A 25,315-nucleotide genomic window follows, 5' to 3' on the forward strand; every position below is an offset into this window, starting at 1 on the left:
TGAAGAGACTTTTGAAATCAGTCCCCGCCCACTTTCATAGGGAATCATGCATCCTGGAGAAGTCACCTCCAGATGAATTTGGCCGCTGTCTGTCTGCTGTGGCAGGCTTTCCCGGCAAGACCGTTGCTGTACACGGACTACGCCTGTCAGAGAAATGGGTGGTTTCTCCTGGAGTCGGTGGGGGCTTTCACGTCGTTACACAGAATTAAAAATGAAAATCAAACTAAATTCAGAGGCTGTATTGTGACCCTCTTGGGAATCTGTTCCTGTCAGGATTTTTATATCCCTTGATGTAGAACATTGGATTAATGAGTTTTAGCTGTGCACATATTCCATTATGAGTGATAAGCTCAGGCATATTGACACAGCAAGTCCCCTTTCCAGATGGAGCTCAGGGACCTAAGAGGGTTTCTCTCTTCTCCCTCTGTCCTAGACGCTTAGAATCTGGACACTGCAGGCTTAATTAAGTGGCTTATAAGTGATGTCTGGGACCCTGTTTCCAAAAACACCCCAGATCTTGATGTTCTGAGACCGCCACCATCGGACTAGCAAGGACATATGTGTAAACCTGAATGTCTTGAGGCTACGTGACCACTGGGGACCACATAGCCCAGTAAAACTGGATTCAACAAGGAACACACATCCCCAGAGCCATCCGTACTGCCCCACTCCCTGCGGTTCCGGCATATTAGCCACCAGTCTCAGCCACCTGCTGACCTTCTCTGAGAAGGATCCAGGCTTGCTGATAGTGCCCAACAAGTTCTCAAAAAAAGTACACTGCTCAGTGATAACACTTGTGTTGGCAGCAACAGCCCTGAAGAAACATGCTGTTCCGTGTATCACCAAGGATGCTGACCCGTGATGATGTCCACAGTTTCAGATGTCCCCCGTGTAAAAGGAAGAATGTTTATTCTGCTTTTACTTCAATTCTGAAAATATTTACAGGAGTTGCTGAGAGGAAAAACTTCATTAGTGTCACAGGTGTCAGAGAAGCAAATTCCTAGGAGACAGAGGATGGCATTTGGACTACTCATAGATTGGAGAGAGAAATAAATAATGAGCTGCAGGCAAACACTTCCCAGTGTGGGCTCCTCAGAGCTGGAAGATATTATGTCCTATACACACACACAGACACACACACACACGTGGTCTCAGGTCATATAAATTTAGGATCCTCCACCTTACGCCAATTTATTTATTTATTTTTAAAGGTTTTATTTATTTATTTATTTGACACAGAGAGAGATCACAAGTAGGCAGAGAGGCAGGCAGAGAGAGAGAGAAGGGGAAGCAGGCTCCCCACTGAGCAGAGAGCCCGATGCGGGGCTCTATCCCAGGACCCTGAGATCATGACCTGAGCCAAAGGCAGAGGCTTTAACACACTGAGCCACCCAGGCGCCCCCACCTTACGCCAATTTAAATCAACTCTTCTTACGGCGACATTCTGCAGTTCAGGTCACCAAAGAAAGAATATTTGCCAAATGAATTTCACCAGGAAAGATTTTCTGGAAATATCCATGTACTCTGGACTCCAGCAACCTTTTCTGAACCTCACTGGACTCCTTTTTTGTCTTTTTTTTTTTTTTTAAGGTTTGATTAATTTGAGAGAGAGAGAATGAGCTGGGGGGAGGGGCAGACAGAGCAGAAGCAGACTCCTTGCTGAGCAGGGAACCCAACTCTGAGCTCAATCCCAGGACCCCAAGATCATGACCTGAGCTGAAGGCAGAGGCTTGATTGACTGAGCCACCCACGCGCCCGACTCCATTTTTGTCTTACCCTCACCTCCATACACATTCTTAGGTCTAAAAAAGAGGTGTTTAAAAATCATAACATAATGGATATTTGTTTATTACACACCACTAGGAAACAGCCACAGGTAAAAGAAGAGCAGGAACAGAGACCACCTCACACATAATAGACCCACCATTTACCGTTGTTTACCATTTATTGCGTAATTTCACTTCTCTGACTCATCTCTACTTGTTTCTCCCTCCCCATGTCTACACTCTCCAGTTACATGTTACAAAAGTAAGATCAATGATAGACACTTCTGTATTCTGCTCTTTTCATTTAATAGACTCAAAGTATTTTTATGCCCTGTCCTTTGTCAGACTTCGTAATGCCTTCTCTGTCGGCCGACCTATTTGCGAACCATAACTTAATCCCTATTATAGGACATTGGCTTCCAGGTTTGCTTTGTGTTGCTTTGGGTTTTTTGTTTGTGTGTTTCATGGCTCTCTTTTTTTAGTGTTAGAAATATTATAGTTGTTTGTAATAGTACAACTATATTTTTGCAACCGTCTGTGCTCACTTGACTTACATCTAATATAAAAACAACTAAAGGGTCATCATTTTCAGTGTGTGTTCCTCATCATGAGACAGGATCTTAATTAGAACCAGCTCTCAGACCATCAATACCATGTCCCTAGTTACTAGATGAACTATCGCAGGGCCTCCTGCCTAAGAGTACAGGCCCAGAGTCAGACAGTCTGGAGGCAAACCCTGAGCCTGATACTTTGTAGCTGGCTGAATTCAATTAGTTGACATAACTCCTCCAAGCTTAGTCTCCACGGCTATAAAATGGGAATAATAATAATGTCTGCCTCTAAGAGTAGTAAGGATTTACAAGTCTACCACTTGGAATCGTGTGTGCGTGCCCGCCTCTGTGATGGGGAGGAAGTTCCAGAGAGACCCAAAGACCAGCATGACTCCCACATGCCCAAGTTCCTCCTTCCCTGGCTTGTCTTCATTTTCTGGCAATGGGGAGCTCCTTTCAAACAGTGATAATGTGGGACATGGCAGGACCAGGACAGATGTGGCTGTGACTGTGACTCGAATGTGACTCACAGCTCTAGAACTTCTTCTGGTTCACAGGCTGGACAGTGGATATTAATGAAAGTCTCTGCCTCTCTACCTCATGGGTATAATGATTCGGTGAGATCCTCCTTGTCTTCATAGCACCTGTCATAGAATAAGCACTCAGTGACAGCTAGAAAAAAAGTCACTGAACCTCTCTCTGCTTCAGTTTCCACCTCAGTAAGAGAAATAATAATGACTCTGACAAGTTATCCCCAGAATTAAATGAAAACAGTGAAGGCAAAGCGGTTGTTAGCACTAGCAGGTGTTTAATACGTGGCAGTTCTTGGGACAAATGATTACTCCGGCTGTTACTGCAGATGAATGGGACCCAAGCTGAGCTGCACGGGTGCCACCTTCCCACACGGGTGACAGCTGGCCAGCAGAGCACCACAGATCAGTTAGAGAGGCAACGCCTGCAGACAGACGGTGTGCAGACTGGAAGCCCTCGGGCCCAGGACTCTCTCCCATCCCGCCCAGCAGCCCTCAAGTCCACCACGCTGGCTTGTAAGGTGACCCTCAGCAGAGGGAGACTTGTGATCACCTCTCTAGCACCATGTGTTGCCACTGACATCTTGGAAGAGACTGGAGCTGAACGGGGTGGGTGTGTCCCAGACGGCAGGTTCAATGGTTGCGATGCTGTTTGAGCTCGAGGTTGTCCTAGAATTCTCTCTCTAGGCCCAAGAAGAAAAACGTATGCTGGGAAATTGTGTGAGGCAGAAGAGTCACAGTGGAATTGAGTTGGAAATGTGCAGCCTCATCACACCATGAATTCAATCTCAAGGCATGCCGTGGGCTATAATTCTTAGAAGTCCTTCGAGATGCCTTAACACTGCTTAAAATGAGACCTGTTCACAGTGGGCTTGTGGCCACCCCATGTTGCACATCAAAAACCATTATTTCCATCCGTATCTGAGTCCCAACAGTTTTCACAAACCAATGTCTTTCTATTCTTTTCAGAATGACTCTGTCATGCTAGAATTTCTTTCGGAGGTACTTTTGTTTTCTTCAGTGCTCTGAAGTGTGAAGTCTACATAATTTGCTAAATGCATCATGTTTGCATATGCATAAGCCAGTTACCTCCAAATCACCATCTCCTGCCTGCACTAGTGGCTGGTGCTTAAAGAAAATGAAGCTTAATTTTCTGTAAGCAGCGTTCCATGGTTTCCAAATAAGCTCACGGAGACACAGATAAACGAAATTACTTACTGGTAACTATGCAGACAGGAGTGAGAAGCCAGTGGTGAAACCAGCCAGGTGTGTGGGCTCGTTCGAGCATCCCTTAGTCACAACATACAAAGAAACAGGAAAATGGGATGCCAGGGAGTGCTGGCTGCTGCCAGCCTGGCTGTAGGCCGCTGTGTGCGTAGTTGGGTTAGTGCCAGTCTGGAAGCCCACGGGCCTCATTTCAGCCTATGGACCCTTGAACTCAGAGCTGCCAGGCTTCCTTATAATTCCTTTGCTTGGGGCAAGGGAGTATGCGTGGTATTTGTGCTGGGAGAATCAGGCCATCCTTTCCCATAAGCAAGTCAGCGTAGGTAGAGGGAAGAGCATGGCTTGAGTCATTCGCTCCAGGGTTCAAATGCCAGCCTTGGCCTGTGTGTGTGTGTGTGTGTGTGTGTGTGTGTGTGTGTTTGTGTGTGTTGGGGTCACTGGAGGTGAGAATGGGCAAGGTCTCCCACACGACTGTTTTGGTATTCTCCAATGTGAAGCGGAGAGTAGGATCACCTTCCCAGGCATCCTGAGGCTTCACGGACACAGCGTGTGTCTCCACATACACTTGCCATAATTGAGTCTGGCTCACGTGCGTGTCTCCTGCCGCTTCCCCCCACGCAGTCCGGCCTTCTTTTGACTGGGAGTTACTTGTCTTGGTAGTAGTTAGGGCTCTCTCCTGCATCCATCCTCAGTGGCACACGACCAGCCACTTTGTTACTTGACCTGTTCATCATGCTTATTCTTGGTGTTTGTAGGGTGGTGCGGGCACTGTTGTCACAGAGCTCCGGGTACTCCTGTTATTTTCGTGGTGCCTCAGCAAACATACGTCCTTGCCTATTGGTAACCAGACACTCTGCCAGGAACTGGGGATAATTATACTCGGGACTACTACAGAATCCTTGCCACGTCAGCTCTCAAGGTCCAGAAGGAACGAAACAGGTTGTGGCGTAGCATGGAAAAGCGGAACCGGAAGTTGGAGGCCCTGGGTATGCCCCAGAGGGGGATAGTCAGGTCCTTCTGGAGGGTGTTGGGAATATGCTACAGATGAACACATAATTGAACCGAACCTTGGTTCTCCAGGAAAGAGTGTTTGGGGAGAGAAAGCAGCTTGGGTCTTCATCATTAAAATTCTACCAACTCAGTGGAGGGAACACATTCTCCTTTTACAAATAAGGAGAGAGGAGACTGCGCGCCAGGCAGGGGCAGCGTCTTCATCATCTCTGCATCCCCCGGAGTGTCTGACTCAGGGAGGGCTGGAATTGATCACAGGGCAGGATAGAGACTAACACATAGATTGTGTTGATTTAAAAAATCCAGAGTTTAGGGATTGCTTTCCCCCTTCGGGTTAAAAAGGAAACGTTAGCACGTGGCATTGGAAGTGATGGGGTGGCACGCGCTCTCCTGAGTTGCACGGCTCCCAGGACTCCCGCGGTCACAGCACTGGAGCCTTTTCCCACCTCGGGGCCCTCCCCCAACACTGCATCTGTTCCTTGCTTTGTTCATGTGTTCTTCCGGTCAGCAAAACTCACCTGGACACCTGTGGTTTTGGGCCTTGGGCCCAGCGCCGAGGAGACAGAGGGCTTTGTGGGGGAGACAGACAAGGAGCAGACTTTAATTTTCCAAGGAGGTACAGACTGACATCACAACGGAAGAGTATTTCAAGGAATACAGGAATTCTCCCTCCTGTTCTGGCTACTGCCTGCCCAGCTGCTCCTCTCCATAAAACAGGCCATTCTTACTAGTTTATTGTATATCCTTGAAGGGTTCTTGATGTATCTTGAAGTAACAAGTTCAGCTTCTCAGTTTCTCCCTTTTAGCACAGATAGTAGCATATGATACACTTCAGTTTTTTAACTTAAGTTATCTCAGAAATCCTTGGGTCTCATACATGTAGCTGTTAACAGTTTTTCGGGCGGATGTACTATAATTGATTTAACCATAGATATCTCAGTTATTTTCAGCCTTTTGCTATTTCAAGTAATGTAATGGATAGCCATATATAGGTTACTTCAAATGCACATTTATGCATACTTACAGAGTAAAGTCCCACAGGGGGATTTTGGAGTCAAAACTTATCTAGCAACTGGGGGGTGCCTGGGTGGCTCAGTGGGTTAAGTGTCTGACTCTTGGTTTTGGTTCAGAACATGATCTCAGGGTTGTGAAATCAAGCCCTGCGTCCGGCTCCACACTCAGTACGGAGTCTGCTTGTCCCTCTCCCTCTTTTCCTCCCCCTAACCATGCATGCTCACTCTCTCTCTCAGATAAATGGTATTTCCTCTCGTGTCTCTTCCTCTGTGAGTTCTTGTATATTGTTTAATCTTCTTTCTTCATAAAGATGATTGTTTCACTTTAATTCATGGTATCATACTTGGTCCACATTTTCACCTTTTCCAACTTTCCTGCTGAGTGTTCCGTGCCAAGTTTTGGTGATCTTTTCCGTTTTCTTCATGTATTATATAAATGAACATGCCAGCAGCTTTAAAAATATATATACATATTATTGGAATAAGTTAGACTTGACTGGCCTTCCGGTTTCAGAGGGAGTGCAGTAGATGGAAGGGAGGAACCCATCTGTCTTTGTAGATTCCAGGTACAAAAGCATCTGCTTCACGGAGTCACCCGTGAAAGAGGGCTTCCTGATAAAATGGCTGCTCTGTGTGGGTTTGGCGCCTTTTTTTTTTTTTTTTAATCTTTTTCTATGAAACAGCTCGGCCCATCCTTTCTCCAGTTCTTTTGCTAAAACTGAAGCTGAACTTTGAAGTGAGCCTCTTGCCTATAGAAAGAACAATTTTGTGGGCATTTTCTGAGACCAGCTGCCGTAGGCCACTTCAGTCTTTTTCTGCCTTTTTATTGATTTTTCTTCCTGTGCAGCTGCTGCTTGATCTCTACCCCATCCTTTCCTTTAGATCCCTTAGTCCTTACTGGGCAGGAAATATTGGTCTATGACTTCAGGAGGAGCCCTTTGCCTGTTAGAAACATATCTTTGTTTTGTTTTGGTTTTGTTTTGGTTTTATTGGCCCTGGACATTTTACTTCTGTCTGGGTGACTTCTTCTATATTGTTGGAAGTTAGGGATTCTATGTCTCTCTTGTAGTTTTAGTAAAAGTGTAGTTGATGATTTTATTCTGTCTATATTATTGATTATATGATATTCAGGAGGGGAAGAGGGATATTGCTAGCTTTGTCATGCTGCCTTGTTAGATACTAGGTCTCTAAACAGGCAATTTTGATCAAAGACAGTCTTTCTAGCTCTCGAAATAATAGTGGCTACTGTTGCATCTCTGTGCCAGGTACAAGGTCCTCTCAGAACCCACAGGAGGTCCTGTGGGGCTGGGATACCATCTTCTTTTCTCGCTGGGTCTCTATACCCATTCGTGCCCTCAGGCTTCTGGAGTGGAGGTAAATCTAGAGTGCATTACACAGTCTGAAGGGTGAGAAGACCAGTGAGTCAAACATTGAACCTGGCAGGATTTAGGATAGCTTAAGACACCCTTTATGGTTTCTGGAGGCAGTTCCTCCTCAGATTCTGCTGTATCTCTCTGGATTTTCTGTCAGTTTGTCTACCAGAAGGATGAAAGTGAAGATGCCAGGCCATGTCTTCTCCAGGCATCCTGAGGACCATTGCGTTCTGGCCTCAGTCCCACATGGGAGTTTTCAATCCCAGCTCCAACCTCTGCCCTCTTACCTGAGACTCTGGAAGCCCCGGAGGTGCTACTGGACCTTTGTCACAAGAAGGGGGACGTCCCATCAGTCCATATACCCATGTCACCATCCCCTCTGGTCGAGGAGAGGGAGCAGTGGTGAGAGGAAATAAACTAAGAGCTTATTTGTCTCTGTATTTGGCCAGATCTGCCTGGTCGCCAACCTAATTGTGAACGAAGGTACACTGGCAGCCCCAGGTTCCACACACATCCTAGACCATTAGGATCAGATCTCCAGTCCGAAGCTTGGCGTTCATGTCCTCCACCAATCTTTTGTGGCTTACTGGCCCATTAAATAACAATATAAGTGTATTTCATGTTTAAGAGTAAAAACATACAGGTGCGTACTGATGCCTTAGGTGGTGAAAAACATAAAAACTTAAATTACATTCAATAATGCCCAGATTTGAATGCTGAATTTGAGCGGGTTAAACTGGACACAAAGTGCCAAGCAGGTGTAGAGATGCATCTTCTTTGTGCTCTAAAACAACATTTTCTGCTTAGTTGGTTAAGCATCTGACACTTGATTTCAGCTCAGGTCATAATCTGAGCATCATGAGATCAAGCCCCATGTCAGGGTTGGCACTGGGCATGGAGCCTGCTTCAGAGTCTCCCCTCCCCCCGCCCCTCCCCCCTGTTCCTGCTCTTGCTTTTGCTCTCTCAAAAAAAAGGGGGGGTTGCTTCTGTCTCTAAAACCTCTTGCAGATTTAGGCTTATATATTAGTGTATTAGTCCCGGTGTTGTCAGTGCTACTTGGTTAGAAGATGGTCCTTGAAATGCATTTAAGCATTTATATAATCTCTAATATATTGGAATATCTTTAAACAGATATACAGAGCATTTTACATTTATATGCATTTCTATATGTTTGATTTTTATATATGTTTGTAATTTAGAATTAGATCTATTCATGCTAAAGTTGGTGTGTTGAATCCAAGCAGAGCTAATCTTAAGTATAAATCAGCTTTAAAAAATCAGTCACTTCATTCAAATCGGCTTCCCCATTATTCGAAGACCTATTTTCTGAACTATCTTCTCCTTTTCTAAGTCCTTCCTGCACTTAACCTCAGCTGAAGTCCTGCCTCCTCTTGGAAGCCTTCCCAGATTGTCATCGGTCGCTTGAGCTACTAGATGAACGAAATCCAAAGTAACTGTCTGCCTCTTTTCAGCGGGATGACCCACCCAGGGACTGACATCACCAACCCATCCCCTTTTCCAGGGCTCTGGCCACTGCTGCTACTCGAAGAAGTTTAGGCTGAGCCTGTGTCCCAAAGCTTGTCCCAAAGCACCTGCCATTGCTGATTTTAGGTGAAAAGAGCAGTTGTCATTTCTCTAATTGTGTTTTTATTAGTCAAGGGCCATGAGGCCTTGCAGTGAAACTGTTTTCTACAGCACTGCTAATCTTTTCCAGATTCCCATGTAAGGAAAAGCCTACCCCATGCTGAGGAAACACAGGGTGAAAGTCAGGGTTGGCATTTCCAACCAATGGTTTGCACTTCCACCTTTTTTTTTTTTTTAAAATGCCCTGCAGTATAGAAAAGGCTATGGATTTTATCTGAAGCTTTAAAAGCTTATTTCATCTAGCTAACCTCCCTGCTCTAGATTATTCAGTGGGAAAAATAAGTGTTACTCTGCTAATGCACATTTACAAATGTTGTGTAAGTTCTAAATGTATTTCTTTTTCCAGATGAAGGATTATCACTCGAATCAAGGGAAACATTAAAGTCTCCTCAAATCGGGTTACTAAGGATAGTTGTAATGGGGTTAATGGAGAAATTTATCCATCTTTGCTTGTAGGTTCTACCATTAATTAGTTTAACTCATTTTCCTCCAAGTTTCATGTCAGTATTTTAAGCTCTTGCAAAGACTGCTTTTTAAGAAGGACTTTATTAGCAAGCTTCTGAATAAGGAGGCCCTAATTCCTTTGCTCAGCTTCAGAATGGTACGTTCTCCCAGGACAAGAGAACATGCACATAGGCTGGTGTTTTAGGCCCTGAAAAGTAAAAACTGGATTTACATGTAATAACGCAATTTAATTTGAGCAGGTATAAGCTGGTTCAGATCTCTGTTAGATGATCTCCAATTAGAAATGGGATTCACCTCATCTAAGCTGTAGAAATCCCCTGGGGAAGCCTCAGTTGTCTTTCTGGTCACCAAATCGGCTTAGGCTGGAGTTGATTACCCATTCCCTCCCAGGCATAAGCACTTCAGGCTCTGTGAGTTCCTCAGAAGGGAAGGTGGGCGTGGCTGCCTGCTGGATTTCTGAAAGCTTAATCTTCCCCGCAAATCCTCACCGCAACTAGGGCAACTAGGTGAGGTTGATACTCTTAGGATTCTTCTCTTACCTATTTAAAAAAAAAAAAAAAAAAAAAAAGATGCTTAGAGAAGAGCAGGGACTTAGGTGGAGAACAACAGCTCAGGCACTGAGAGCTGGGATTCCAACCCAGGGCTGTCAGACCCGCAAGCCTGGGCACTCAGCCATAGGACCACCGGCCTGTCTGCATGCAGGGGAGGGCGTGCCAGTCTGCTCAGGCTCAGGCGCACACCTCATGATCTTTATCTGGTGGAAGAGGCTCCAGACCTGCCAGGGAATGGGAGCACAAGCAGGTGCAGGCAGCTGGGGTTGTGGTATGAGAGCCCCTCAAGTGACCTTCAGATTCAGGGACCTGGATTTGAATCTCCATTTTGCTGTTTGCCATCTGTAGGACCTTGGAGATGTCACTCAACCTCTAGGAAAAAACAGAGGAAGATCACACCTTCCTGGCTAGCTTCAGAGAGACATCTGATTTGAAAATGCCACACGTGTGATCTTGATTTCCGTACTTTGCCCTCTGGTGGATCACAGGGCTGCCCCGTGTCCGCAAACACCAACCGTACGAGGGCCAGGAGCTCCGGAGTGCTAAGTGCCTTCCAGTGCAGTCTTCCCATGATGCTCCAAGATCCCTGTGCTGCATCTGCCCATGAGGAAGCTGCAAATGGGAATAGTCACTCGTCTGCTCGCAGCTGGCACGGCTGAGCAGACCTAGCTAGAATCAACCCTCCCCTCTGTGAGTTCCAGTTTACTAGAGCGTATGTTCCCGGGGGATGGAGCCTTGCTCCCTTTCCTGCTTGTTCAAGCTCCCAAAAAAGGGCAGCACTGCTGCTTATCATTTCAACACACATCCCCAGCCCTGGGCCACTGTGCTCAGCATGCTGCCACAGGCCCACTCGGGAGGAGGAGCCTGCATGTCCCTGAGGATGACACGGCGTCCTTGTGGTCACTCCCATCCTGGCTCTGCTCACCTCTAATCTCTGCCCTGAAGAAGGCTCGGCTGGACTTCCTACAGGAGATGCTAAATGCGCACACTCACTGCGCACTGATGCAGTGTTGTTCTAAGTAATTAAGCACAACAGCACTAGGAGGGCTGAAGGAGATTACTTTCAAAGGTCTCCAATTCTGAGAAGGCCTCCCAGCCTGCTCCGGAGGGAACCCCTGGTCTGGCCCAACTCTTTAATTACTTTCAGAGGCACTAAAGTTTAAATTAAATTCTAGCTGTTTTCATACTAACTTCTTCCGGGACCCTGAGCTAAGCATTGGGTGAGGCCTGGGTGGCAGAAGGCAGTGGGTCCATGTGACAGGTGGTATGCTTCCTTGTTTGGCTCTTTAGCTGAAGGATTTCATGAGTGCCAAGCGTCTGCCAGTAATTGGTGCCCTGGCAGAGGTTTACAGGTGGCCTACAATGCTTGCCTGTTGGATTTGCCATTTTCAAACAGCCCCAATTGGGTGTTCAATGGGGCTCCAGGTAGGATTTTAACATCCAGACACACACACACACACACACACACACACACACACACACACACCTCACTCTACTAGATATTAACACTCTAGCTGTGAATACAGAATTTCTGTCCCTACCTGCACTTTCTATCATCCAAGTATGTTTTATCCTTCTGGTTGTCTCCTTGCCTTTGGCTTTTTGTCTAATCCTCCAGGGGCCTTTATAGACGGTCCTCATCCTTCTGAGTCCTCAGTAAGCCAAGAGCAGCCTGAAAGACCAGTTCCCACCTTTGGGAGCACTTTTCAAAGAAGCTTGGATTTCCTGGCTCCTGTCTGCCCCCTTCTAGAACCATTACCTATTTGAAACTTCCTCACCAGCTTTTTGCTGGCCCTTGGCTTTGTCTGAAGGAGACGGGGAAGATGGCGCCATGGTGGCCAGGGGCAGGCTGACCCCTCACTGGTGCTTGAGAAGCAGCCTTCCCTCTCCCTCAGGACCTACTGGCCAGGCTCACTGCCCCACAAGCAGATGCTAATAGCTGACAGCATCCTTTCTTCCTTCCTCAGGGCCTCACCCGGATTGCAGAAACCCTGGGACAGCTTCTCTGCCCTCTTGTATTGACACCAGTGCCTCCTTTTCAAGCCCATCACTTGGGTCACTCATTCTGTTCTCCTGTTTTGTTTGAACACTGTCTGCATTCAGATCCAGTCTAGCCCCAAGCGCCTTAAAGCTCCAGACCTCGGGCGGAGTGGAGAGATGGTACCCAGGTGGAAAAGTGATCCCGTTTTCTTCCCTGGGCTGTCTCCCTTCTACGGAGGCCATGTGTGCCTTATTTACACTTGCTTATTGCATTTTGTTCATATTTTCCAAACAGACAGGAGAAGTCCACTGGGAGAGCACCAAATTACCTGGGCCCTTCTCTGCCCAAGCGCTGTGCTTTTCCTGGGGGAGAAAGCTGTCTTTTTGTACATTTTGGAGTAATGTGCAATGGCACTCTACTTTTCTCTAATGAAGCCCCAGCGGCTGCACATGTGATCCATGCTCCTGGGAACATAACAGGAAGGCTGCGCGCTCCTTCCGCAGGACCGCTGTTCTCACGCCAAAGCTAATGAAGGCAGAGCCTGAATTCATCCCCGTAATGTACAGCCGGCTGCCTCACGTGCATCATTGGCAGAGCTCCCTTTACGTGGGAGGGCCTGATGTTTTGATTTTTTTCCAACCCAGAAAATGGACCCAGTCAATTAGTTGCCTCAGTTAGTACTGGTTCCCCACCAGCCCAGTCAATGCAGGGAGCTGGTCCAGCACCTAGGGGCGACCCAGCAAGTAACAGCCTGGATCCAGATCCTGTCGCTGTCCCTAGATGACTGTGCGACTTAGGGAGCTTGCAACCAGGCTGTTCGTGCATTCCCGTTTCCTTTTAATACATTTTGAAAACCTATATATCCACCCTTGGTAAGTGCTGAGAATACAGGTGAAGGGAAGTCATCGTGCAGCTTTTCTCTTCAGGAGAAGGCAGACATCTATTGCAAGCCGAATCCTGTGGACTTGTACTGACCCACCTACAAAATAAGTAAAGGAGAGATATTATTTTCTGTATCACAAGCATCTCCCGAGGCTTGAAAAGAAGTGCGCGAAGATAAAATGGTCACACGTTATGCAGACAGTTGGGATATGGGAAGAACAACATAAATTTGTTAAGTCCCTGCTATACGCCAGGAGCTGTGAGCTCTCTTCTGCAGATATAACCATATTCCATGCGACAGTGCTATGAGCTGAGCTTTATTATGCCATTTTGCAGACGGATAAATTGAAGTTTGCAAAAGGCAACAAGAGGGCCATGTTATGTAGAGTTAGTAAGTATGTGTCGAGAGCATTCCTCATGCTGGGTACGGGCTGCCCAGGATGATGGACCCTAGGAGCTGAGCCTGACTCGGGGCTGTTTTATGCTGCTACTCTCTAGAGGGGAAGAGGGGCCATGAAGGAGAAAGTACGGGTGTGATGAATGCCACCCAAGGACCGAGATGTTGAAAGTCCCTAAGAGGGGAAAATCCTCCCGTGAGATCTGATGGGGAAATTGGCATTAGCAAGACAAGGAGAGTAGGGTGCTCAGGATGGAGCAGCATCTGGAAAGGACAGTGAGGATGAGGTCCAGAGCCCAGGAAAGAGGAGGGAGACCAGAGGTGGCCCAGGGCACCGTGATCAATACACAGGCCACATGAAGGGTACGGATTTGCTGGCAGAGGGTTGAGGAGCCTCTGAGAAGGGGAAAGTGGGGAAAAGACAGGAGATCAATTAGGATCCTGATCCAGCCTTCTTGGTGGGAGGTTCTGGTGGGGATGATGGGAGTGGAGACAGTGGAGCCAGCAAGAAGCAGGGAACCTTCTGTAGGGATCCGGGACACTTCCCAGGTGTGTGCCCTACAGACAGGAGGGCCCAGTAGTGCCATTTGCCGACCACAGGGGAGGCGGTGATGCGGCCCACACTCCAGCCATGCCGGAGCAGACTGAGATCCTGTGAAAAAGGTGGGGAGTAACCTGTGGGAAAAAGCAGGCAACACACAGTCTGTGAGGAACAGGAGGCTGACAGTGACACTCGTGTGGAAGGTAGGAGGAGAGAGAACAAGAGGACAGGCTGGCCTCATTCACTCTGGAAGGTAACCCAGTGGCCCAGGGGATCAGGTCCTAGCCTTTGTGAACTGAGTCCTCTCCCAGGACAACACTCTCTTTTTCTGAGGATGCTGAGGCTGGTGGCCTGAGTACCAGCTTCTGTCACCAGGAGGAGAGGAGAGCTCAGATCCCCCTCTTGAGAAATCACAAGGATCGCTCCACCTCAGGACACCAAGTGAAAAGGGCAGGTGGATTTGGTTTTATAAAGGTTTTCTTTTTCCCCCAAAGTTGTTTTTCCCCAGGAAGGAACTGAGTGTGTGGGAGGTACTCTTTGAGTCCCCCATTTCTGAAAACATCAATCCTCCCGTTCATCCCTTTATCAGGGGCTCTGATAGGACCCTTAAAAGGCAGGCATCCTCCCCCCCTCCCCAACCCCCCCACTCACTGCCAGCGTGTCTTTTGTGGCTAGAATCCCCAATCTGAACAAACAGTGCTGTGCAGGCTGTCATCTTTATTTTTTTCTCTGGGATGTGTCTAGCTCCAGGCCAGCTGGGCTGGACTTTGTCCCCATGAGGACCATTCAGTGGAGGACACAGCGAGTGAATAGGGCCCACTAATTGAGTGCCTTCTATCTCTGTCCTGCCTTTCTGATCTCTCTCCACCCAAGCCAGGGGCGTCTTGCTGGTGCACTTCTCCCTGAGTGACACATTGGCTCTTTTGAGATTCCAGTGCCTGATTCCATCAGCCATCCAGAGCCTGTGTACTTTGGAAAGCCTGTGGGAAATTCAGCAGTGTTCTAAAGATATAGATTACCTGCACATCTGTCAGGGTTTAGTTAAACATGACTGACTAATTTATCCTGCAGTGTGAGATGGGGATTCATTTCCTTTGCAAGTTGACTTGGCAATTTTCTCTGCTCAGAGAACATTTAGAATAGATGGTGTGCATGGCAATTGAGAAGAAATAGATGCTATTAATTTTCCATTTTCAAATGTGAGATTGACTCTAGAGCCCACATCCCACTCCCATCAGGAAAACAGACCACATCCTCTCTCGATTCGAGCTGCTTGGCATCTGAAGAGTCATGAAAGTGAGGGCTCTATCCTGAGCTTCCGAGTTGGGGCTGTCAGTTGGCATGTCCGTGTGGATCTGCTCCTGGGGTGAGCCCATGAGTCCCGGTCCCCTCCTGGCTATGTGCGTGGCTTAGCAGGAGATTCTGGTTCGCGGCTTGAGCAGGTGTGGGATCTTCTTCCTCAGCACCTCTTTGCACACCAAAGGTGGCGGGGGCGGGGTGGGGGGGGTGCTGGGAGAGGCATTCTGTTGAGCAGTTGAGCATCTGCCTCTTGGTTTCGCCTCAGGTCATATGATCTCAGGGTCATGAGATCTTGCTCTCTCCCCCTCTCCCCCGTGTGCATATGTGCTCACACTCTCTCTCTCTCTAAAACACACAAAATTGAAAAAACACCAAAGGGAAGGAGTAGAGGTATCAGATATTAGGATATCATGATGAACCTCCAAAAAGTTGGAGTTCCCAAAGGGATAACTGATGTCATCCGCTATTTTCTGGCACTTGGGAACCCTCTGTAGCTGTGCTGTCCCCCATGGCGTCCCCACCCATGGGTGACTGTTCGGCACATGAGGGGGGTGGGTGAGATCAGAACACTGCATTTTAAGTATTTTACTTATTTAATTATTATTCATATAAATAGGCACATCTGGCTAATGACTGGACTAGATCGTACAAGTATCCATTTTCCCCAGTCTCTTATGTGGACAAAGCCAGTTTCGTGGAGGTACATTTGTCTTCCTGGTTTTCTGAGTGCTGTGATGAGTGCTCTGAGCTTACCTGCAAACCTTCCATTAAATCGTAGCTAGCACACGCTGAATAATTGTTATGTGCCATGTGCTTTGTAAGTCCTTCATATACTTGGTTTAATTCATGGTCACATAGTGGTATCCTGGGTTTATGGAGGAGACACCGAGGTGCTGAGAAGTTGAGAAGTTGTGGGGTCACCCAGCCAGGTAAAGCTGGGAGTCATTCCAGGCTCTGTGAGCCCAGAGCTCTTATGCTCTGCAGCCAGTGAAGACAGTTCTGGGTACCATTTCCTGGCTGGTGTCTTAAGATTAGATTCATGGCCGGGTTGTCAAAAGCAAGGCTAAGTATCTTGAGGTCCTTAATAGCATGCATATAAAGAATGCGTACATTCCATGCCTGGTAGGGTGTAGATCTGGATCCTGACTGGAATGAGGAGAGTGGTTAGGGGAGCACTAACACTCCACAGACTCAGTCTGGGTCTGCTTACCAACCCCTGCCCCCCCAATGGAGAGTCAGGAAGACCTTTCCACCCGAGGTCTGGGAGGTTTGGCTCTGTTTTTGGTCAAGTTCCATACACCAGGCTAGCTAAAGGTGGGCTTTCTTAAAAGCAAACATGGGTTGTAAAAATGAGGGGGAGATCTGTATGGTACTATTCTCTTCTTTGGGAGACAGACGGGGGCTGATGTCTTCAATTCAGTGAGAGTATGCATTGACTGAAGTTTGGACTGGACTTTTGGCAAGACTGTCTGCTCATTCATCATTGCCCCCATGCCTTTCAGTAGAGAGCCTGATGCTGGCAGTCTTTCTAGACCGGTAGAGTCCAGCCTTAATCTACATCCCATCAGCTCTGTAAGATATTCAGGACTTGGCTCTGCTCTATAATGGTGTTTTGCTTGGCTTCTGTGCTGTCTCCTGTGGGTTTAGAATTTGGGAAAAGCAACCACTGTGGGTTTGTGTCTTTGTCCCTTCTTATTGGGATTTTGGTCCCTTGGGTTTCCAGTTTCTTACCCTCCGGGTGCTAAAGGCTGGTTTTTCTGCCTCTTAGAGGTGGGTCACTGTCTGGATCCTTCATCAGGATTCTTTATACCCAGAAGTAGGGTAATATGTGGAATGAGGATGTATCAGCCCCATTTCCAACACCAATGTTCCTCCTTTGGGGATTTTCCCCCTCAAGCCTTACTTCCACATCCTTGGAGACCTTCACAGAGTATGAACCCTCCTACCCAAACATCCCATTTGGGGTTTCTTCTTGTTCTCAGATGCAGTATTCCTTGGCTCCAGTTCCTATCATGTACCCTAAAAGGTGAGCCTCATAGTCAGAGATGGGCTCTGTGCCAATAGAAAGGACTCTTGCTGAAGGTGGCATGCATCTGTTTCTAGGGGAAAGTCAAGTCTGCCTGCCACAAGGCCAGCAGCATAAGCCACACGCACAAATCCCAACCTTGGGCTAAAGCAAAATCGATTGTTGTTACTGGGAACTCTTGGTGTGCCAGGCAGTCTCTTGCTGAGGACATCTACTCTTCCTGAGTGTTGATCTCTTGGCATGAGTTTAGTGGAAAATGTGATCTCTAGCAGACTGTACTAGCGAGTTCTGTCGGGTTAACAAGAGAGATCTGTTAGTCTTTGGAGGCCGGTTGCACAACTGGGAAACTGTTAGCATTGGTTTTACCATCTCAGAGGCAGTCCAGATTCAGTTCTGAGCAATGCTGCTTACCCTGTGGAGTCCCGGCTTCCTGTCAAGTTCCTTCCCTGTGACTGCAGCATCTTTGGGTGGTTTTCCAAGTGTGGGGAAGGCGCTGTGCCATGTTTGGAAAGGGGGGTTAGTTTGAGCATGGCTCTGCGGGTGGCATTGCATGTCGAGAGCCAACAAGAGGAGAAAGTCGGCGGACTCACTGTTTCTTCCTTTTGCTTTTCTGCAGCCTGCACAGATAAGGAGTTGAGGAACCTTGCGTCCCGCCTGAAAGACTGGTTTGGAGCCCTTCACGAGGATGCCAACAGGGTCATCAAGCCCACCAGCTCTGATGCAGCCCAAGGCAGTAAGACCACTCTGCTCTCACTAATTTATTCCATTTTATGCACCACATTTCCTTAGTTACTAGACAGTGTTGATTTAGCAGTAGCCTTTTGGTGTAATCAAAGAAACACTATGTCAAATGCATACCACTTAAAATATTTTCTTGATTCCCAAGCATTTCCCCCTCCTCCATGTAACAACTTAATTTTTTAAAGTCTGGCCACAAAACTCTCATGTGTTTAGTATAGAGACTTTGGAAAATACAAAAAGCTATTTAAAAATTCACCACTTTAACCACCATAAGCATGTTGTGGCATATACTTGAAGTTTTTTCCTTGCCACACAGGAGGAAAAAATCTGTGTCTTTGTACATGTGTACAGCACACACCACACTGTCTGACGATTGTCAGTCACTCAGCAACATGCTCTGGCCTCTTGTGTTGAGTAGTGTTGCACTATGTCATAGCCACCGAGAATTTCAAGTTACAGACAGAATGTATGTAATTAGGCCTCGATTTTGGAGCACTGAAGTCGTTCCTAATGTTCAGCTCTTATAAGCAACTCTGTACCGAACATCTTGGATAATGTCTCCCCTCCTCCATCAGTGTGTTGGCAATGCCCGTATTCAGAGCCTCTTCATAAACTAAAGAGAAAACTCAGATTGGGCCAGCACCTTTGTACCTTGATGGACTCTCTTGTTGTCTTGAACTCAAAAACGATGAGCAGTAGGCTTCTCCACGCTGTGGCCCAGTTGCTCAGAATGACTTAACTAACGACACAGTTGTTCAAATATCTGGACTTTGGCAACTGTTGGGATCCAGAGCTCAACCGCTCTCTGGTCTTTGGCCAGAGTCGGAATGATCACCCTAATTACGGGTTATTCTTTGTGGCTGGTAGCTGTAGATACTGGTAGAGAATACTGATCTAGGGGACAATTCTTTTGCTAGTCTGGATGTTACAGTTTAAGGGAAAGATGGTGTCTGCTTCTCAGGATCTAATTATCCACAGAGTGGTTTCAGGTGGTTGAGTCTATGGGAAAGAAGGAGGAAGATAGCCTCCTGCCGAGGCTTCCTTGGAAGTTTGTGGACAATTAATTCACAGATGGTCTAGAGGAACTTTTCCTGGGGATCCTCCTGGAGCAGCCAGGCCCTTCGGCTTTATGAACAACCTTTCCAGGAAGAGCAGATTGCTGTGCAGAGAGTGGCTCCTTACACCCTCCAGCCCCATGAGACTCCTTCTGCAGACAGTTGGGGAGCTAGCAAAAGACCTGCCCTTGGCCAGAAGCACATTGAGTTCCCAAAGAGGCTTTTAGGTTTGATGTCCTGAAGCAACTGCCATGAAAGGAATAAAAAGGAGCAAGGCTTGATTAGCCCATAAGGCCATAGGAAGGAGAGATGTTTTTATCAGTTTAGGAGTTGTGAAGAGGAAAGCATGGGGCATTAGAAATCCCACCTGCTTGGGGGCAATTAGAAGGGCTGTTCTGTTCCGCCCCCCACTTCTAGATACCAGATGCAGGTGCCTTTTCTTTAGAACTTTCCAAATGGGTGTTGGGGAGGTAGGGCTTGACCTTCAGACTACTGCCCGACCAGCATGGCATGTCTCTTGGCTGGTCAGTGAGCAGTGAGCTTCTCTTGGTCATGTATTAAGATGTTAATGTCCTATAAAATTGATGCATATTACGTAAAATATTCCATCTAAAATAGTGGGGCCTTTTAGTGTCAGAGTAAATGATCTTGCTTTACTCAGCAGCCCCTAAGGACATCCCCATCGTAGAGATGGTTCAGTCATGACCTTCGAAGAAGAGGCCACATGATATCCCCTAGTCTCCCTTGAGAAGGAGAATGTTTTCTAAGACATGTTATAAGGTATCAGTGGGAATAAATTTAAAAACTGATTTTTATGTTTGAAGGGCCAAACTCTGCAATAGTTAAAGAACTTCTTTCAACACATGCTTTTACTAAGCCCTTACTACATGGCTGCATGGGCCGAGGCTACTCAACATGGTGTTTGCCCTCAAGGAGCTTAGCATCTGAGGAACATGAACTGACAGGAAGGGGAAGCAGAGGGTTCTGGAAGAGCTCAGAGGTGGAGGTGCTACACTTATTTCACTGGTTTCTGGACAGGGAAGACCCTTTTGTAGGAAACCAAGGCTTTCAACAGTTGGTAGTTTGCACAGAAACCTGCTGAGCAGGGTGTGGGCAGTCAAGCCCATCAGGGCCTCAGCTGTGGCTGCTGTATCCACCCCTCCCTGCACTGCCCATCCTCAGGCATGGCCCCAGCGCCGGCGGGATGTCCTCAGGGTAGGAGGATCATGGGAGGCACAGGCAGCCCCAGGAGAAAAGGGACTGAGAATGTAGACTCAGGCCAGGGCCACCTGCCTGGGAAGCCCAGCTCCACAATTAGAGGATCTTGAGCAAGTCACTTAAGCCTTGAGCTTTTCCCCCCAACCTGTAAAGTAGAAGGAATATAGTGTTTTAGAGGCTTCTTGGGAGGATTCAGTGAGATAATTAAAAATAAGGTGCTTAGAGGACTACCTTAAATAACAGAAAAATGAACTTTTACAGTAATTTTCCTGGGAAAATAAAACCATTTCTACCAATCCAACTTATGGAACAACTTGAAAGTGCATAGTGCTTTTGATTCTGAAAGCAAGACCAATTTTAGATTTGGGGCAGGCCTTCTCTGGGGGTTGTCTACAGTAGACTCAATATCCTGAGTGTTAAGCAAAGTGTTATTATTCTAGTGTGTACAGTTCCCATTGTGGAAACAAATAATTCTTTAAGAAAACTACCCCTCCTCCCCCAGGGAAATAAGAAAGAAATTATTGTCTGAGTCAATTTGGATTCCATATCATGTATCTCTTGAGGGGACGGCTGAAAAGAAGAATGGGAACGGAGGCAGATACCTGGCTAGTTTTCCCGTTAATGTTCAGACAGCTTGGATTTAACAGTCCTTTGGGACATAATCAGTGCTTCTGGATTGTGCTGTATAGTTTCATTTCACTGCCATCTTTTTTTTTTTTTTTTATACAATAGTTTCTTTTGTTTTGGTGATTCAGGTATTTTCCCCTAAATATAAAAGCGTATTTCGCAGAATTACAAGTTCTTTTACTCACCAGGTTTGTATTCTTCCTTTTGGGCATACCCTGTTTTAAGCAAGTCTGGTAAATGAAAACTCATATTTACATCCCAGATAAATTAGTGTGGGGGACTTGTTCCCTTTGGGACATAATTTCCTCAAATGCTGACTTCTGTTTAAGAGCATTTTAAAATATTTTATTTAAACCCCTACTCCAACATTAGTATCTTCTAGTAGGGTGCCCCTGAGACTGACCCTTGGAGGAGAAGTGTCTCAGGAGAGGAGGAGTTGTGGGGGCGGTCCTGGGCCTCCTCCTGTGTCAGCCCAGACCAGGCTTAATGGCCGCTGAGGTGCGCCCTTCTCTCTGCAGGATTCGACACTAGCATCTTGCCCATCTGCAAGGACTCCCTGGGCTGGATGTTCAACAAGTTGGACATGAACTATGACCTCCTGCTTGACCACTCAGAGATCAATGCCATCTACCTGGATAAGTATGAGCCCTGCATCAAGCCTCTCTTCAACTCCTGTGACTCCTTCAAGGATGGCAAGCTCTCCAACAATGAGTGGTGCTACTGCTTCCAGAAGCCTGGAGGTGAGGCAGAGGAAGGGGGGGGGTGGTTCCTGATGCTCAGGGCAGCCACACAGGGCACCGAAGGCCTGTGTATCACATACTAGGGAGGCAGGTGGAAGTCATCAGGCCAAGGACACAGAGAGTAAGCAGTCAGCTGACAGAATGCCAGACCCAAAGGCTCTTTTCTTCCCACTTATTTTTATCATTGTATATTAGAAAACCCAAGAGCATAACAAAAGGGCCCATTACCTCACTCCCCCTTGGAGGAAATCTCTTACCCATCTCATGCCTCAGCATTTATATCTGTAAAGTGGATGTAGAAACCTTTGCTACATCCTTCCCAAGGTCACTGTGCGATCCTTTCTGTGAGGAATACCGTACAAATAGCAGAGTACCGTGATGCCCCTGGTCACACGAAGTCTCCTCTTGTCAGAGAAAAGCCTCTTGTCAGCCTCTCTAGGGTAAATACAGCTTCCTCCTGAATCTCATAGGCAGGGATTTCTTGGTTATACCCTCCAGCTCACTTACAAAAGAGACCACATTTGAGGAGTACGGGGAAAGAACGCAGGAGTATCTCACATCATGGCAAGTCAGAGGACTGAGTTCCCCTGCAGCCTCTCAGGAATGCAGAGGCAGGAGCTCAGAGTCTCTGGGAGGTGCCGCATGGTCTGGCTTAGCTTCCTGGGCTTGTGCACCCAGGTGTGGTGATCCACAGCTAGCTGGACTAGCAGAGAGTGGCTTGTATCTGAATCCCAGTCCCGTGTCCCCAAGCTGGCTCAGCTCAAGTCTGGGATCATGGATAATCTACTCTGAGCATGGCTGTGGGGAACCCACCCGCAGGAACGGAAGAAGGCTATGAATATTATAATTTTAAAATTATATGCATGTCTATGCCTCTCTGCGTTCAGAGTCACTGTACACACAGAGCAGAAAATGTGAATCTTTGCAAAGGGCACTCAGTGTCAAGTACATGTATCTGTTGGTAGGACTACAAGATACTTTCTTCAAAGCAGAATTACTGGTCATAGGGCTTGTGCATTTTTAATTTAAGTATTACTTCCCATTTCCCTCCCCAAATGGTTGTACTAATTTTTACTCTTACCAAGAAATACCTAGGTCTCTGTGTGTCCTTTTTGGTGTGTTTTTAGGGATTCTCCCTGAATGGTGGACATTAGTACTGTTCTGGTCACATGTCTTACAAATACTTTTATCCCCCAACTTTGACTTGGTGCATTTTTGCTAGGAAGAAATTTTTCAATTTAATAATGTAAAGTTTTTTCCATCCTTTATGGTTTTCTAGAAGCCATGAGGCTTACCATAGGCTTAGAAAGGTATTTTGTGCCATGAAATACTAAAGCAATTCTCTTGTGTTTGTGTTTTCATTAGTACCTTTTGGTTGGGTGATTGTCTGTTGAAATCCTGTATCGCTTTAGATTTCTTCTGTGTGTGGTCAGGTAGGGGCTGACCCCTGGAGAGGGTTGTTCAGTTACCTTCCTGTCATTTAGTAACTAAGCCATCTTCCTCCTCTAATTTGAATGCTTCGTCTATTGTATATAAAACTTCTTCATGTATATTTGTCTGTTCCTACATCTAGTGGGGCCACCCTCTCCTGCCACTCATCCTTCAGGGTTTCCTGGATAGTCTTATGATTACTGTTATGGGTCTGAGTAATCTAGGGAGAATTGATAGCTAGGTCATATTGAATCCTTTGACTCTAGGACAGCATCTGTCAACCAACGGAGATACATTTTTAAGTTTTGTTCTCCTAGATACTATACTTCCCTTGTATTTATCTTCCTTGTAAACGAAATTGATTTTTTTTTCTATTGTAGTTCCTTGCTGGGGGTTGTTTCAGGATTAATTTTCTTCACAGCTACCTTACTAAATTTTCCTTTTGTTGGTAATAATTATTCTGGTTGGTTTCCTTTGATTTTTTTCAGGTGTGCCATCGTATCCTCTGCAAAGTGATCATTTTTTTCTTTTTCTATCTCCTTTCTCATCCTGGCAGCTGCTCCTTCCAAATCAGTGTTGACTAATAGCCATGTTGTTATCCTAACAGAAATACCTGGGGTCATCCAGTACTGGGTATGAAGATGGCTTTGGGCTTGAGTTTATACAACCTCATGTGACTGTAGCCAGAGTTCAGGTTTAACCTGAATAAGTAAGCTAAGCCTCATGCTAGCATCTCCCTCAGAGCTATGAGCGCCAGGACCTTGAGAGGAAGGCTGCTGTCCTTACCATGGGACAGAGGTGGTTACCGTGCCATGTGGATGTCCCTGGCTGGGCCAGCCTTTGAGCAATGGCTGAAGGAGGCCAGAACCCCCTTACATGGCACACAGGAGAGCTGAATCAAGGACAATTAAAGTCCATTCATTGTGGCTCTTTTTTTGTTTCTCATTGTGTGCATTACCCTCTCTTTTTTGGTTGGGTTCCCACCACCTCCCTCCTTGACCCAGAACTCACGTTTCTTCATTATTTGCTATTGATTAATGTATGTATTCAAGGCTGAAATTCTTCTCCAAGGCACTCTTTTAGCTGTAGACCGTAGGTATTCCATACGTGGTATTTTTGTTAGGATAAATGTGTAGATAATTGACAGTTAAGCCTCTGAGTCCCTCTCAGGCCCCAGAAAGTCTGGGAGCATACTTTATAATTCTCCATGTGGTAGTATTATTTGTTGTCTGGTTTTGATGTTTTTAGTGTTCTGTTTGGGTTTTAGAACTTTTTTTTCAAAAATTCTCACTGGAATTAGATCCCTTAAAATAACAGTTGAATATTTGTAAAAAAAAAAAAAAAAAAATTTTTTTTTTTTTTTTTTAGTACAGTAAGGTGCTAAGTAGAACTTCCTGGAGCCAGAGTTTGTTATACTGCTATCTTTAAACATGATTCTCCCAGTACTGGGTTTAGCTGTACAATAATGGAAACCATTTCCTAGGACATGTCTTAGTTTGGCTCAGTCTATATGTAGCCCTTTTCCTGGGGACATGTCATGCATTTTTATGCTGTGGAATTAAAACTTTGGTTCCATTTGATTACTCTCCTTGCAGGAGCATCAGTAACCTCGATGTTGAGCCTGAGTTCTGCTTCAGATACAACCTTCATTCCTTTTAATGTTTAATGTTTAATGTTTAATGTGTTTAATTCTATCCTTGAGTCTTTGTATCTGCATTGAGCTCTGGTCTCACAGTGTCTTTTTCACAAGCCACCTTGCCTACTTGGAGGAGTCTTTGGTAACTCTTGTCATCTGCTCAGCAGCCGTTTTTTCTGTTAGAATTCTTTATCTGGAGTTTGGTCTAACTCTTCACTGTTTTTCTTGCAGCAGTTTCTTGTATGTCTCAGCCTGATTCACGTTTCCTTGCTGAAAAAGAAGCAGAATTTTTACAATTACCGTGGGACAGTTTGAGGAACTGACACAGTGTTATGTGAATGAAAGTGACTTGTACTGTCTTGGAATAGTCTTCCAAATGCCTGTGGTTTCACACAGAGATGACCCTTTCCAGTTGCAAAATAGGAATAATAATGGTCCCTACTTTGTGGGATTGTTATAAAGATTAAGACAAAGTTCTAGAACATTTTCTGGTACCCGTATCCTAGTAAATGCTACCTTTCATCTTCAAAGATGGAATCTATTTCCCTTTTCCTTGTTTTCAGTTGGCATCTTTCTCCTATACTCAGCACCTTAACCCCAGAAGTAACCAGAT

The 25,315-nt window shown here is 46.2% G+C and overlaps 1 protein-coding gene across 1 annotated transcript in view; it reads left to right on the top strand.

Annotated features, from left to right (window-relative positions):
• The window catches only part of SPOCK1 (SPARC (osteonectin), cwcv and kazal like domains proteoglycan 1), a 505,689-nt gene that overhangs the window by 471,823 nt on the left and 8,551 nt on the right, over positions 1–25,315 (top strand). Inside the window, exons 7-8 of the mRNA XM_080804507.1 lie at positions 17,871–17,987; positions 21,414–21,635. Of these exons, the coding sequence (XP_080660633.1) occupies positions 17,871–17,987; positions 21,414–21,635 (339 nt within the window). The remainder of the gene's footprint in view (positions 1–17,870; positions 17,988–21,413; positions 21,636–25,315) is intronic.

This window comes from Martes martes (assembly GCF_963455335.1).
Source record: "Martes martes genome assembly, chromosome: 5".
NCBI classification, from domain to species: Eukaryota; Metazoa; Chordata; class Mammalia; order Carnivora; family Mustelidae; genus Martes; species Martes martes.